Genomic DNA, 15,913 nt, shown 5'->3' with positions numbered 1-15,913 from the left:
ACACACAGAGAGAGAGAGCTTGACATACAGGTGCTGGTCATATAATTAGAATATCATCAAAAAGTTGATTTATTTCAGTAATTCCATTCAAAAAGTGAAACTTGTATATTATATTCATTCATTACACACAGACTGATATATTTAAAATGTTTATTTCTTTTAATTTTGATGATTATAACTGACAACTAAGGAAAATCCCAAATTCAGTATCTCAGAAAATTACAATATTGTGAAAAGGTTCAATATCAAAGACACCTGGTGCCACATTCTAATCAGCTAATTAACTCAAAACACCTGCAAAGGCCTTTAAATGGTCTCTCAGTCTATTTCTGTAGGCTACACAATCATGGGGAAGACTGCTGACTTGACAGTTGTCCAAAAGACAACCATTGACACGTTGCACAAGGAGGGCAAGACACAAAAGGTCATTGCAAAAGAGGCTGGCTGTTCACAGAGCTCTGTGTCCAAGCACATTAACCCTTTAACGCGTACGATCACACCGGTGTGATCAGTCTTGGCTGGTCCCAGGAGTGTACGATCACACCGGTGTCATTAGAAAGTTCAGTGCGTCACGTCATCAACTGCTGAATTCAAATCTGCTTTCTGGCGCGGAGCCAGATCAGACACACGAGCGTTTGTCATATTATCACTTATTCAGTGTTTTCAACCATATAATGCTTATTTTAGATTTCAGACATTTAAATACACATAAGTACTAGCAAAACCATACATTTATAGTTTGTAAAATATGCACTGATGTCTATGGAAGCAGCAATAATGATCCTTACAAATATAATCTGACGACATGTTTTATTGATATCATATACAGATTGTGTAGATAACTTTAAAGTTTACTCTGCTCTTCTCCCAGTTTACTGGAAACGCCTTCCGCGTATGACAGATACCGGAAGTAAGAGAAAAGTGTTTATTACGTTTGAAATATGGATATTTTTCTTATGAAAACCCATGGATTCGCTACAGGAGGCCTTTATTCACCCCCCAGAGCTGTGTGAGGCACGTTTTATTATGGATGCGCACACTTTATTTGATGACTTGTGGACAGTTGAACAGAAACACCCACTGACTGCAATGATAGAGCTTGGAATAGCCAGGACAATTTTTAATATAACTCCGATATGATTTGTCTTAAAGAAGAAAGTCATATACACCTAGGATGCCTCGAGGGTGAGTAAAACAGGCTAATTTTCATTTTTGGGTGTAATAAACCTTTAAGTCTGACTTACTGCTCACTGTGATCATCATCTTAATGGTTCCCCCTACTGGTGATGATCTTCTCTTCTTTTCTGCTTCCTTTTCTACTCACCCCTTCTGGTTCATACCATCCACGTCCTCTTTTTTTTCTTTCTTCTGATTGGTCAACTCCCTTCAATTTTACAATGGTAATTAAAAGTTGTGTGTGTTCATCCCAAAACTATCACAATAGGGAATAGTGAATGAGGGTATGTGGGCAATTTCAGACACAGTCACAGTCATAATAGACAGTGTGGATATTGTATACACCCACAGTGGTGTTGATTCACAATACATCACAGTAAATATCTTTATAGGAAACAGAATGCACTGTTTTTCACAGTATAGTACTTTTTTTAATGGAAAACATTATTTGACTGGTTTTACAGCATTTTGTTACAGTGTAACAGACAAGTACTTAATGATACAAATTGTAATTATGTTCAACAAATTTTACAGGCTACTGATTATTTACTAGGGATTTGGTCATTATTTGTTCATGATCAACCAGTGTTTATCAAGATACCAATTCCAATTTCAAGATACCAAGTGAAATAAGTGATTCATAATATATCTTCAAATTATGCATTTAATAATTATTAGTTTGTAATGATTTTAAGATTTACAAAAACAATTTTATGACAACAAATTTGTAAGTTAAGACATTATTTTAATCATCTACAAATATGTATTAATGTTTAGTAGATTATTAACTCATTATCGACAAAAACTGAACACTATTATGAAGTGTTACCACAGTAGAGAAAACATTTACTTGTGCATAGGCACTGAAAGATGCATTAACTTTACATCTAACTTCCTCTATATGTACTATAAGAGAAACGGCTCAGAAGCAGAGGAACATGGTACTTCTGTAAAGGATCAGTAATGGTGAAGACAACCTGGAGAGAGAGAGAGAGAGAGAGAGAGCGAGCATACAATAATTATTAACACAATAACAGTTGTTATTAGAAGGACTGTAAAGCAGTGGTTTTCAATCCTGGTCCTGGGGATTTGCACATTTTGTATATCACCCTTATTAAACACACCTGATTAAGATGCTATGTGTCATGAATCCGGTATGTGAACTTCCATTCACTCAGCACCAGAGGTCACTCACTCACCACAGTGACTCTGGCACTACACTAACTGTTGCATGTCACCTCCGGACTACAGTTCCCATCATCCATTGCACTGACAACAAGCACACAGCTGATTGCACTGATCACACACAGCTGATTCCTATTTGCACACCTTACTTAAGCCATGGACTTTCTCTCCCTCACTGCTGAGTATTGTATGCACCTATCGCTGCCCTAGCTTTAGCTACTCTACAGAGCCTTTGATAGTTTTCCTAGTCTTGCCTTGCCTTGCCTTGTCTGTTTCGGGTTGTGTTTTCCCCTGCCTGGACTTTTGCTTACGTTTTCAGATTACCTCTCTCGTCAAGCCCCTTTGGAAATTGTTCGCTGTCGACTTACTCATGCCAGTTTTGCCTGTGATATTCCTGTTTGCCACTTTTTGACTCTTGCTTGTTTCCTGACCACGCCTCTCTAATAAAGCTCACACATGGCTCCGCATGTCTCTCGTCTCATTGGCTCATTTACACTATGAGAATGTGAAAAATATGAATATGAAAATATGAATTTAACTGAGTGTGTCAGGTAAGAGAGACAAATTTCCTCTGCAAAGTAGTGGATCACCAGGACCAGGATTGAAAAAATAATTATCGTAGGTAATTGTTTAAATGGATGTTTAATTATCTCATACCTCAACATATGGATAGAAGCATGTCTCCCCCAAAGCATCCCAGTATTTTCCAGTCTCAAAATGCATTTTATACACACCGGCAATGAAGCTTTCTTTGCTGATTAACCCAGGACACCGTCCATCATCATTAGTTATCCTATAATTAATACATTTTTTCATTTTTATGATTTTGAGAAGCTTTTGAAATTGATTTACTTGGAATTGACAAAACCGCTACATCATCTTAAATATGCATACAATCTGGTTTATACAAAACTGAAGACATTTAATCATTGGAATAATTTGACATTACACTTGAATTAATTGTTTACCGTGTTGTGAGTAAATTCCACTCTGATGAGATGGGGTTTAGGTGATGGAGGCTAATGGTCATGTTGGCTCCAGGAACTCCATGGTCTATATTCAGCACATGAGTTGTGAGGGGGCTTGGCAGGATAGCAGCTATGTTCATATTCTGTGGCAGAATCTGATATTACATTAATGCAATATAAACCAGCTGCTGTTAAACTATAAAGCATTTTGAAAATGAGGATGATCTGTAGAAGCTTAATGATAGGAATCCTGCTCAAACTTCCAAAATGTTTACATTTGAAAGACCTGTTAAAATACAGTGTTTTTCTTGACATAATCAACACCAAATGTTAAAAACACACCAAAACACATACCCTGAAGAAGGCTATTTGTGCCGTTACGCATGGGTTGCTTTTTTCCCATGTCTTTTATATTTTCTAATATGAAATAGCCAGTAAAATAAAGGCTCTTTAAATAATTTTGAAGAAGAGTGCCTTGGATTTCCCTTTCTTATAGTTAAAAACACACCATTTCAAATTTCTGAATATTGAGAACATAAATGAGAACATGATTGTTTTCCTGTCAGTTCAAATCCAGAAACCTTTTGTTTTGCAGAATGCAACTAAAAAAAGTATCATTTTTAATTTTAAGCATTTGTAATCCAGAATGCTGCTGCAAGATTAATCTTTAATGAGCCGAAAAGAATGCACGTCACACCTCTGTTCATCAATTTGCACTGGCTACCAATAGCTGCCTGCATAAAATTTAAGGGATTAATGTTTGCCTACAAAACCTCCACTGGCTCTGCACCCCTTTACCTAAATTCACTACTTTAGACTCATGTGCCCTCTAGAAGCTTGCATTCTGCAAGTGAATGGCGCACTATTGTACCATCCCAAAGAAGCACAAACTCACTTTCACAGACTTTTACCTTAACTATTCCCTCCTGGTTCAATGACCTGCTCAACTCAATCCGAGCAGCCGAGTCCTTAACCATCGCTAAAAACACATTTCTTCCATCTTTATTTGACCCTCTAACTCTAGCACTTTCTATTATAATTCTATTTTATCTATTTGTTTTATTTTTTATTAAAAAAATACAACACTTGACCCTCTAACATTTGCACTCTATTCATTTTCTAACTCCTTGTTTTCTCTTATTACAATTAATGGCAAAATGAATGTTTGGAAATGTAAACTGATATTTCCTACTGACACACTACAGCAAAAGATAGAAATAACTGACTTGAAACCATTTTTCAGCTGGTGAATATACTAGTGTTCTAATAATGTTGGCCACCACTGAATGTTACATAAGACATCCTTTAGTGACTGACTCAATGTCATCAGGTACTTTCTTATTTACTTTATTACTATACAAATTTAATTGCTGGTTGATTGATGTAGATACACAAAAATAATCTTACCTTATCTGCTGAAACAATATGACCCCTGATATGTTCAAGTCTGTTCATCTGAAGTGTGTCTTGTGGTATTGCACACCAGTGGTTTAAATTAAATATAAAATGCAGTGACGAACAATGAAACGAGCAGTGATATATGAGCAGAGGCAGTATAGTGTGAGATCACAAATGAGCCAGCACCCAGCAACTCATGAAAGACTGTCTTGTGAGAAGAAAATTTTAATTGGTTCGATACAGATTCCTCAACTGAGCACAAATGCTGGTTGTCTGGTTTCAGAGTTTTTTCACTAAAAATGTGGACTGTGTGTCTGCAGAAGTGTAAACAACAAGTCAGTGACCTCTGGGTAATTTGCCTTGCATTGATAACTCGGTGCAAAGAGCGATGAATGTTTCCAATATTAAAATTACTGTAAGGAGCTTTATAAATGCATATTGCATATTGTATACATATATTTAAATGCAAAAATGATCCTTATACACTATATTTAAACTTTTTTTTTTCTTTTTTCTTTTTCTTTTTTTGTTTAAATTATGTTTTTCTTGAAGCATGGGACTCAAAAGGCTACACAAGTGCAAAAAAAAAAAAAAAGATAAATTAATACAAATAAATAAAAACCTTTATGCAACATCCCTTCAGAAATGAAGAAATGGGCATGATTTGCTGCTCAATAAACATTTCTTATTATTTTCAATGTTAATGTCTGTTTCAGTGTTTCAATGTTGTGCTACTTAATATTTATGCAGAATCCATGATATACTACCATTCAAATGTTTGAGGTATGTGTGTGCATTTTTGATATAAAATTAATGCTTTTATTCAGAAAATATGCATCAAATTGATCAAAAGGGACATTAAAAACATTTACAATATTACAAAAGATTGTATTAATTCTATTCTTTAAAAATTTTGATTAATTAAAGAATTCTGAAAAATGTTAAACAGCAAAAACAGTTTTTAACATTGATTATAATAGTAACTGAGCACTAATAATAATTGAACAGTGAAGCAAATAATAATGATTTCTGAAGGGTCATGTGACACTAAAGAGTGGAATAACAATGCTGAAAAATGCAGCTTTGCATCACAGGAATGCTACAGAGGTATATATATATATATATATATATATATCTTAATTGAACCTCTCATTTCTTTCAAGACAGTAATGTTTCTTATTACACTCAAAAAAATAAATTGTTGAATGAACATGATTTAATCGCAGCACTCATTATGCATCTAATCAAATCAAGTAAACTTGGACTGCTCCGAATATGTTAATGAACACAATATATATTTGTAGATTAAACATGATTTTAATATGTCAATGTAACTTCTTTGCAACTATCTGAATCAAAATGTTTGTATTTTGTTAGTCTAATCAAATTTATTCTTATTCACTCAATGTCGGTAAAGCACTTCAATTCAACAAAATTCTGCCTTGTTACATTAACTAGTTAATGTCTTGTTCATGTATGTTTTTAGTAGTTTAATGAATATTGTTCCGTTTTTCTTCCCACGGAAAGGGCAACCCAGTGTACAAAGGATATTACTCGGTATTCCACATGTGTTTGTTTATTTTTTTTTTATTTTATTTTTTTTCACAAAGGATAACCAGGTAATAAACCTGAAAAACAGGAAATGCAACATTTAAATTTTCATACATACTACAAACAGCCCCAGTTCATTACCTCAATAACAATAAGCAACAATAAATAACATTAGTCAAAAATACAAATATAATAATATTAAATGTACTATAATAATAATAATAATCATCATCATCATCATCATCATCACTACTTCATAATTTGTTTGTATGTACACGCTTCACACTTCAAACATAAAGCTAAAGAAAGTAAACATAGTACAACAACATAGCATGGCGACAACAGACAACATGAATCATAAAGCAGACAAGAAAACATTTGAAATTAAGAGAGTTTACCAAGTGGCTGCACACCGGGTTGAAAGTCATTACAAATTAAATGAATCTCCCACTTCCTTTTTATAGTAAACACCGGTCACATGTTTCTCACAGGACACTCCTCTTAAAGGGGCACTACACTATAAACTGCTATTTGCAACATGTATACAATTTTTATACATTGATAAACATTGGATTAAACAAAAATCTCACAAATGACCGAACTCCGCAGAAAACACAACACCTCCCACTTAAGTTCCTGATCTTATGATCCAGGGAACTTAACAAAATCACTGAAAGGACCCCTCTTAGTGACACCCTTTTTTTTTTTTTTTTTTTTCACAAGAGGGCCCTTTGCTTTGCACAATGTCTTTGTGTCTAATGAAGGCACGACCGATGGAGGAGCAGCTTAGTCCAATGTCCAAGTCAATCACATCCCTTTGGCAGGTGTGTGGTGTACTGCCCGGGTATGCGAGGTATGGGATGTGCATGCTCTTACTTCATGTATGTGCAATGTGATGGGCATGGTGGCAGCGTTAGGCGTACACCAACCAGCCAACAGGGGTAAGGATGATGACAGAGTGACAAAGGTTTGGGCCAGGGGAAACGGCGGTGTGCAGAATGAGAGGGGTTCAGGAAGAAGCAGGTGTCATGGCGGCTAGGGTGGATGAGTTTTTTCCTCCACCGAAAGAAGGACCACCAATCTTCTCACATCTCTTCTGATAACTGTCCTGGGTAGTGAAAAACTCCTCTTCTTCTGGCCACCCACCAGGGAAACAGGAAGGCCAGCACATGTCACGATGTCAGCATCCCTGACAATTCCTTTACTGTCAGGATATACTGTCAGTATCCGACCCAGACGAAACTGACCTCTCAAAGCATTTGGGTCAGCAACCCAGACAAGATCGCCGACTTTGACGTTCCTCTCTGTCCGGTGCCACTTATGTCGAATGAACAGATTTGGGCCAGCTAGTTCCCTCCACTTTGCCCAGAACCAGTCCACTCCAATTTGAATGGCCCTTAAACGACGCCAGGGATGGGTTTCTAGGTCAAGCCCGCTGGTGTCTCCTCCAATCGATGCTCGACCCAGTATAAGGGAGTTAGGTGTTAAGTACTCGACCGCGTCCTCCTGTTCTTGAGCTCTGGCATCGATTGGGCGTTCGTTTGTCAGGTTGGCTGCCTGATAGAAAAGAGTTTGGAGCTCCCCCCATGTGAGAGACCCTACAGCTCCTCCGAGGCTCAAGAGCGCCCTCTTCAAAAGGTTCACAGCAGCCTCCGCAGCTCCATTCCTGTGGGGTGCATCTGCAGGGTGAAAGTCCCACTTCCACTCAGTCCCATTCTTAGCAGCTACATCTTCTATGGACGTAGCCTGCAGGCAAGCCAGATGTTTATGCAGCTCACACAGAGCAGACTTGGCGCCAACAAAGTTGGTGCCTCTGTCGGACCATAGTTTCTGTGGATGCCCCCTCAGAGCAACAAAGCGGGAGTATGCTTGGAGGAAACTTTCTGCCGATTGGTCATCGGTGAGGTCCGCATGGACGGCTCTCGAGGCCATACAACAGAAAACAATACCCCAGACCTTCTTACTTGTCCTTCTTTTAACAGCGTCTTTCACCTCGAAGGGGCCAAAAAGGTTGTGGGTTGTATACTCGAATGGACTTGCTCTTTTAGTACGCTCTTGAGGGAGATCACTCATTACTTGCTGACACATCTTGGCTCTTTGCTTTCTGCAGGTGACACAGTTGTTCAGTGCCTTCTTAACTGTTCTTCGTCCCTGCATGATCCAGGCTTTCCTTCTTGTCCGTAGAAGGGTAGAGGCCTTCATGATTTTCTTCATGTGCCTCCCTGGCCAGTAGGGTAGCGAGCCACGATTGGCATGGGATTAGCGGTACAGCCACTCTATCCTCATTCCAGCGTTGGATTCTCCCTCCGCAGAGCAAAAGTTCTGTCTTTTCCTCCTTCTGAACAACTAGGCGATCCAAGGTTGTGTCCCGGAACTCGACACCATCTTGAGCTTCGAGAGCTAGATCTTTGAAAGCTGTTGCTCTTTTTTCCACAGACAGGTATGGTCTTGCCTCCCACTTTGACCGAACTGTGGCAGGGCTGTTGCCTAGCCAGATTTCTACTGCTTGTCTCATCCAAGCGATGGTCCCGCATAACCGTGCCAGTGAACTGAACCTTCGGGGGTCCACAAGGCGTACAAGTGCAACACTGGTTGGGCCTGACCATTTCCTGGGCTGGGCTCCTATTGTAACCAGTGCTGAGAACGCCTTCCTCCGAAGTCCCCCGATCTCTTCGACAACAGAGGGGTTGATCTCACCGGCAGTTTTCACAGGCCAATCTGATTCAGGCAACTTCAAAAATTCTGGGCCTTCCTGCCAGACTGATCCTTCAGCAAGCTCCTCAGGGGATGCTTCTCTTGTGAGGAGGTCAGCGACATTCTGTCTTCCTTCGACCCACCTCCAGCTATCCACTGATCCGGCCTTGTGGATTTCTCCAATCCAGTTTGCAAAAAATGTCTGATAGCCATAACTATCCTTCTGGATAGCTCCCAGGATTGTCTGACTATCGACAAAATGGATCCACCGATCGACCTTGATGTAGCAGTGCTTCTCGAAGTATGTCTTCAGGCGGGATGCAAAGACAGCCCCGCACAGCTCTGCTTTAATGACATCACCTTTCTGGTCTAGAGGGGTGAGCTTGGCCTTTGATTCAACCAGCTTCACTACGACTCCATCTTCTGTCTCCCACCGTAGGTAAAGAACGGCTCCGTAGGAAGCTTCACTACCATCAGAAAACGTAATCCCCATTGGGCGACCTATAGCTCCAAGGGGTGTGAGACTCCTGTTGAATTTAATTTGGCCAAGCCTCACATTTTGTTCAAAGAGTTTTATTGCAGCCTCTCGAAGACGTGGCGAAAGAGGATCGTCCCAGGTGTCCTTGGAGGGATGGTCTCTTCCTGCTTCCTGAAAGGACTTTCTTATGAGCATCACTCCTTGTTGCTTGGCAGGTGAGGCCAGGCCGATGGGGTCATAGAACCCTGCAATCTGACTCAGCAGCATGCGTCGGGTGAGAGGGTCGGGGGTGCTGCCTCTGATCTCATCCTCTCATAGATCCAGACCAGTCCTCATCTTTCCTCGCCTCTTTGAGAAGTTCACTGACGTCAGCACTCGGAGTTTATCAGATTCAGGTTCATATCCCAATCCCAATGCCTTGTTCTCCTCTTCCCGCATCTGGTTGGGAAGTATCAGAGTCTTGGGCTCTGTTGACCTGACGTTGCTGGGGTCAATGGGATTTTCACTCCTCCCACATTGGCCTGTCAGGACCCAGGGCTTGAGGGCGAAGCCACCTGCTTTTAGGATCTCTTCCACTCCTTCGGTCATCCTAATCAGAGTTTGTAGATCATCATGCGACGTCAAGATGTCGTCCACATAACAGTCCTCTGTCAGGATCCGACGTTCTTCAACCATGGATGTGAACTGAGGCAGGTTTGCCGTCTCTCTCATGGCAACCTGAGCGATGCATCCGGCAGGCTTGTCACCGATGTTGACTCTGACAATGGCAAACACACCGATTTCATCTTCGGGGTTATCCCTCCAGAGGAATCGATGGAGATGGACCTCCTCGTCCTTCAGCCACACGGAATTATACATTTTCTTTACATCGCCAAGAGCAGCATACAATCTGCTCCTGAATCTAAGCAGGACACCTCGGATCGAGTTGAGGACATCAGGGCCTTTGTGCAGGAGGTTGTTCAGGCTCAACCCTTTGAACTCCTGGCTACTGTTCCAGACTATCCTCACTGGCGTTGAGCTAGAATGAGGATTCGGGGCAACCAGATGGCTGATGTACCAGAATGGGCCGTTCCAGCCCTTGATCTTTTCCTTCGTGAGCTCGATAGCTGCTCCTCTTGATACCATCTCGCGGATCTGCGCTCCATATGCCGCTTTCCACACAGGTTCTCTTCCCAGCCGAGCCTCGGTGTTCAGGAAGGTTGCTTCTACTGCTCGGCGGTTGTCTGGCAGAATCGCTGGGCTTACTTTCCATGGGTAGGCCGCATCCCAGTGCGGGGCGTCGCTGTGTTTGTCCGCTAGCACATAAGAGAGGCAGTCCTTTATCTTTTCCAAGTCCTTTTCTTCTCCAAGGGTCATCTCTTTGCCTCCCGGAGGGCACTTACTGCACTTGCAGCTCCCGCATTTCGGGTCACACGCTGCTCCAATACTATCCCATTTGAACCACTCAAACACTTCCTTATTTGTGACAGTGGTGCTGCTGAGGGTCACTTCTTCCATCCTCGTTGGGTCCTCACTCAGGTCTTTGGTGTCCACAAGGACCTCCTTGTACCCTCTTGAGGATGTTCTCATAGACCTTGCAAAGTGAGTCTCAGACTGGTGCAGCATTAGGTCAACCACCTCGAATAGATCAGGGTGAGTACCGCCAACAGTTTTGCCCAATGGGCTATTCCAGAGTACTAGATCTCCCTCCAACTTGAACGGCTGTGGAACTAGACGACCTTCCCGGTGACTGATCAGAAGATCGATGTTCTCAGGGCGGACTAGCTCTTCTGCAGCGACGTCAGGAAAGATCTTTTGCAGTTGTTGCGGAGTAACAGGCTGACTTATCTCCGCAATACTCTCCAGACCATAACAGAGCAGTTTGTGTTCCATTACCGTCCCCTTAATGGTCTTCACTCTTAGTCGAAGGGAGTACCTTTTGGTTGTGACTGTCGTTCTCATCCCTCCTATTCCATGAACAATTAACTTGATGCGCTCGCCAATCAGTCCAAGGCGCTGGGCAGCTTTGTTTGTTATATAATTGGTGTCAGAGGCAAGGTCAATAAGAGTGCCTATCAGCTGGCCTGAATTAGTTGTCACTTCCAGTAACATCATTATAACTGGGTACTCTTTCAGTCTACCTCCAGCAGTGCAGATCGTAGTTGAGGCTTTGTTGGAAAATGCCTTCCTGAATTCTGCTCTTAATTCCGGAGTGACTTTCGCCAGGAGCTCTTCTTGCTTGCCGGTCAGACCAAGGCCTTTTCTCTCCACCCTTTTTGTAACTTGCACCTCGCTGCCAGCGTCTTTCTCTTGAGCGATGGACTTGGGGCAGAGCAGATAATGGTTTAGCTCTTCTTTGCGGCAGTCTATTTTACTGCAGAGGAACTTCGGGTTGCATCGGCCATCCTTCAGATGGAAACACAGGTTATTGCATACCCCATGGGTCTTTAAATGGGCTTTCCTCCCCTGGATATCTAACTCTCTGAAGGCTTTGCAGGCAAACAGCCTGCCAGCGTGTGCCTCATCAGCACAGGCAGTGCACGAGCCCCAGCGTGGCTTCAACTGAGACTCTCTTCGGCCTGAGGTAGCTTTGGAGAATGCTTTCTTGACTCCTCCTTCGGGCTTATCTGCTGGGCCTTTAACTGAGGATCTTCCCTCTCTAGGGCCTACCTCCAGCTGATCCAGCTCCTCCAGGATTGCTTCCTGCTTCTTCAGGAAGCGCAGTAAGCAGTCGAAGTGGTTATGTGAAGCAAACCCATTCACAGACTCCATCTTGTGCGCAATCCATTTCTCCTTCAGAGAGCTTGGTAGTTTGCTTTCAAGGGACTGCGCTACCCAACGGTTCTTTATAACCTCCTCTTCTCCCAGGATCACAAGGTTACTAAGGGCCCGCTCCACAGCTTGGATTAGCTCAATTGCTTTCCTAGGGTTTTCTCCCTTTACAGGGGGTAGGCCCTGAACCTCCTCGGATATCTTCAGGACGATTTTCGCCTTGTTCCCAAAGCGGTTATTGAGGCGCCTAAACATTTCATCCGCTGATGCACAGCCAGACAGAACCAAGTCTTTCTTCACCCTGTCGTCGAGACTTGCCAGGAGGTGGAACCTTGTAACACCAGCCGTCTTCTGTGGGTTTCCCAGCTGTTCCAGCTCTTCCCACTCAGCCTTCCACCGATAGTAGTCAGTCATATCACTCGAGAACCTGGGCAGGCGTGTTCTTTACATTTACATTTACATTTAGTCATTTTGCAGACGCTTTTATCCAAAGCGACTTACAATTTGGGGAACACATGAAGCGATTCATCTTGAAGAGGCAATTCGGAAGTGCTTGTAACAGTCTCAGGCATTGTTTAAATAAGTACAAGCTAGCAAGGGAAGGAATAAGTAAGGAGAAAGAGTTTTTTTTTTTTGTGTGTGTAGGTTGAAGTCAAGTAGTGTCGAAAGAGATGAGTTTTCAGCTGTTGCTTGAAGATTGACAGGGATCCAGTACTCCGAATATGGGTGGGAAGATCATTCCACCAGCCAGGAATGGTGAACGAGAATGTTCTGGAGAGTGATTTTGAGCCTCTTTGTGATGGTACCACGAGGCGTCGCTCACTAGCAGATCTCAGATTTCTGGAGGGGATGTAGATTCTTAATAGTGAGTGCATGTAGGCGGGTGCTGAGCCTGTGGTTGTTCTATGAGCAAGCATCAGTGTCTTGAACTTGATGCGAGCTGCGATTGGTAGCCAATGCAATGAGATAAAGAGAGGTGTAACATGGGCTCTTTTGGGTTCCTTGAAGACCAGTCGTGCCGCCGCATTCTGAATCATTTGTAGAGGTTTGACTGTGTTTGATGGAAGTCCAGCCAGAAGAGCATTGCAGTAGTCCAGCCTAGAAATGACAAGGGCCTGGACAAGAAGTTGTGCAGCATGCTCCGTCAGAAAGGGCCTGATCTTTCTGATGTTGTGTAGTGCAAACCTGCAAGATCGAGCAGTCTTTGCAATGTGGTCTTTGAAGGTCAGCTGGTCATCAAAGATTACACCAAGATTTCTGACCGAAGTTGATGGGGTAATTGTTGATGAACCTAACTGGATCGTGATGTCATGCTGTAGAGTTGGAGCGGCAGGAAAGACAAGAAGCTCAGTCTTTGCCAGGTTGAGCTGGAGGTGATGTTCTTTCATCCATGCCGAGATGTCTGCCAGGCAACCTGAGATCCTTGCAGCTACCGTTGGATCATCTGGTTGAAAAGAGAGATAGAGCTGTGTGTCATCAGCATAGCAGTGGTAGGAGAATCCATGTGCCTGTATGATGGGACCCAGTGATGTAGTGTATGTGGAGAAGAGGAGGGGTCCAAGAACCAATCCCTGAGGAACCCCAGTGACCAGTGTATGTGCTTTGGATACCTCCCCTCCCCAGGCCACCCTGAAAGACCTACCAGTGAGATAGGATTCAAACCAGCAAAGTGGAATTCCAGCGATGCCCAGTGATGAGAGAGTGGAGAGGAGTATCTGATGATTGACAGTGTCAAACGCGACAGATAGATCCAGCAGAATGAGGACTGATGATTTGGAATGGGCTTTTGCAATTCGCAGGGCTTCAGTGACCGAGAGAAGTGCAGTCTCAGTTGAATGGCCACTCCTGAAACCTGACTGTTTAGCGTCCAGTTTGTTGTTCTGTGAAAGAAACAATGAGACCTGGTTGAAGACAACACGTTCAAGTGTTTTCGCTATGAATGGAAGGAGAGAGACAGGTCTATAGTTTTCTATAAGAGAAGTGTTTAATGTAGGTTTTTTGAGCAGTGGGGTTACCCGAGCCTGCTTGAACGCAGTGGGGAAGATGCCTGTGAGGAGGGATGTGTTGATGATGTGTGTGAGTGTCGGTAAGAGCGTGGGAGAGATTGCTTGCAGAAGGTGCGAGGGGATTGGGTCAAGAGGACATGTTGTAGGATGGTTGGAGAGGAGAAGTTTGGATACTTCAGCCTCCGTCAGGGGACAGAAGGAGAAAATGGGAGGTTTAGCAGTGGAAGTGGTTGGTTGGGGGTCCTGTGTGCGTGGAGGTGAGAACTGATCACTGATCGATCTAGTTTTGTCTGTAAAAAAAGTAGCAAAGTCATCAGCTGTAATAGAAGTGTTTTATGTAATATGTTTTCCTGTAGCTCAAATAGTAGAGCATGGCGCTAGCAACGCCAAGATCATGGGTTCGATTCCCAGGGAAAGCAAGAGCTGATAAAATGTAAAAACTGTAACTTGAATGCAATGTAAGTCGCTTTGGATAAAAGCGTCTGCTAAATGCATAAATGTAAATGTAAGTGGTGGGAGGTGGTGGAGGGGACAGAGGAGAGAATTAAATGTTCTGAAGAGATTACGCATGTCTGGAGCGCTGTTTTACAGTCGCTGTGGTCGCTTTTAATTAGCACAACCACCAGCCAATCGCAGGGCAATGGCTCAAATCGAAACTAACACTTTGCACTTAAGTGCAGGAAAGGAGTTTAAGCTAAAGGGCAGTTATTATAATGATCAGTTAGTGCAATCAAAAATATAAACCACAACGAAAAAGCAGAATAGAAATAGGTAGGAAACGAACTATTCTTTCCTAGCAACAAGGAATTAATTTAAACAACAGAGCTAAGAATGAGTATTAAAACACTTACGCACTGCCGTATGTCTCTTCTGGTGACTAATCGCCTTCTCCCGGGGTCTAACAGTGCCCGAACAGTTTAAATAGTTTTTACAGTCGCTGTGGTCGCTTTTAATTAGCACAACCACCAGCCAATCGCAGGGCAATGGCTCAAATCGAAACTAACACTTCGCACTTAAGTGCAGGAAAGGAGTTTAAGCTAAAGGGCAGTTATTATAATGATCAGTTAGTGCAATCAAAAATATAAACCACAACGAAAAAGCAGAATAGAAATAGGTAGGAAACGAACTATTCTTTCCTAGCAACAAGGAATTAATTTAAACAACAGAGCTAAGAATGAGTATTAAAACACTTACGCACTGCCGTCTGTCTCTTCTGGTGACTAATCGCCTTCTTTCAAGGCTGATCTGTGGTCTAAAGCCGTACGTCCCAGGATGCAGGCCAGGGATGCTTTGTAATGGTGCATACGGAAGTGCAGCTGCTCCAGTACTGGATACAGGTATTACACTGGGGATTTGGGGCTGCGTGCCAGCTCTACTGGGCCCCTCACCGAACTCGCTCTGCTCTTCATTAGTACCTGATTCTTCAACCTTTTCCCTCCCATCAATCTCTTCTATCCGCTTCAACTTTTGCCAGCTCCGTACCCAGTCATGCAGTCTGTTGACCAGCTTGTATTGCTGCTGCTTATACACTGTTGTCTTGGCTCCAGGGACAAGACCTTCCCATTCAAACACCTTCTGCTCAAGCATTTTAATTCTCTCCACCAGGCCCTCTCTCAGGACTTGAAAATCGTCCTCCGATAACTCCTTCATATCAGAGTTCTCCACTTCAGTACATTTCTCCTCTGCACCGTCAGCGTACAATTTAA

General features: G+C 42.6%; 1 protein-coding gene across 2 annotated transcripts; it reads right to left on the bottom strand.

Moving 5' to 3' along the window:
• Positions 1–1,509: 1,509 nt before the first annotated feature.
• Positions 1,510–5,013, bottom strand: uraha (urate (5-hydroxyiso-) hydrolase a). Of its 2 annotated transcripts, none has more exons than XM_058751754.1 (4): positions 4,737–5,013; positions 3,330–3,484; positions 3,019–3,154; positions 1,510–2,153 (listed from the first exon to the last, which is right to left on the bottom strand). In XM_058751754.1, the coding sequence occupies exons 1-4, from the start codon at positions 4,782–4,784 to the stop codon at positions 2,064–2,066; spliced, it is 429 nt and encodes a 142-aa protein (XP_058607737.1). In that variant the 5' UTR covers positions 4,785–5,013; the 3' UTR covers positions 1,510–2,063. The 2 variants fall into 2 exon arrangements, with proteins under 2 accessions (XP_058607737.1, XP_058607738.1); XM_058751755.1 differs by having other exon boundaries at positions 3,330–3,472.
• Between the last annotated feature and the right edge of the window lie 10,900 nt (positions 5,014–15,913).

Source organism: Onychostoma macrolepis, chromosome 18 (assembly GCF_012432095.1).
Source record: "Onychostoma macrolepis isolate SWU-2019 chromosome 18, ASM1243209v1, whole genome shotgun sequence".
Lineage (NCBI taxonomy): Eukaryota > Metazoa > Chordata > Actinopteri > Cypriniformes > Cyprinidae > Onychostoma > Onychostoma macrolepis.
This window is presented reverse-complemented; position numbering and strand designations above follow the sequence as displayed.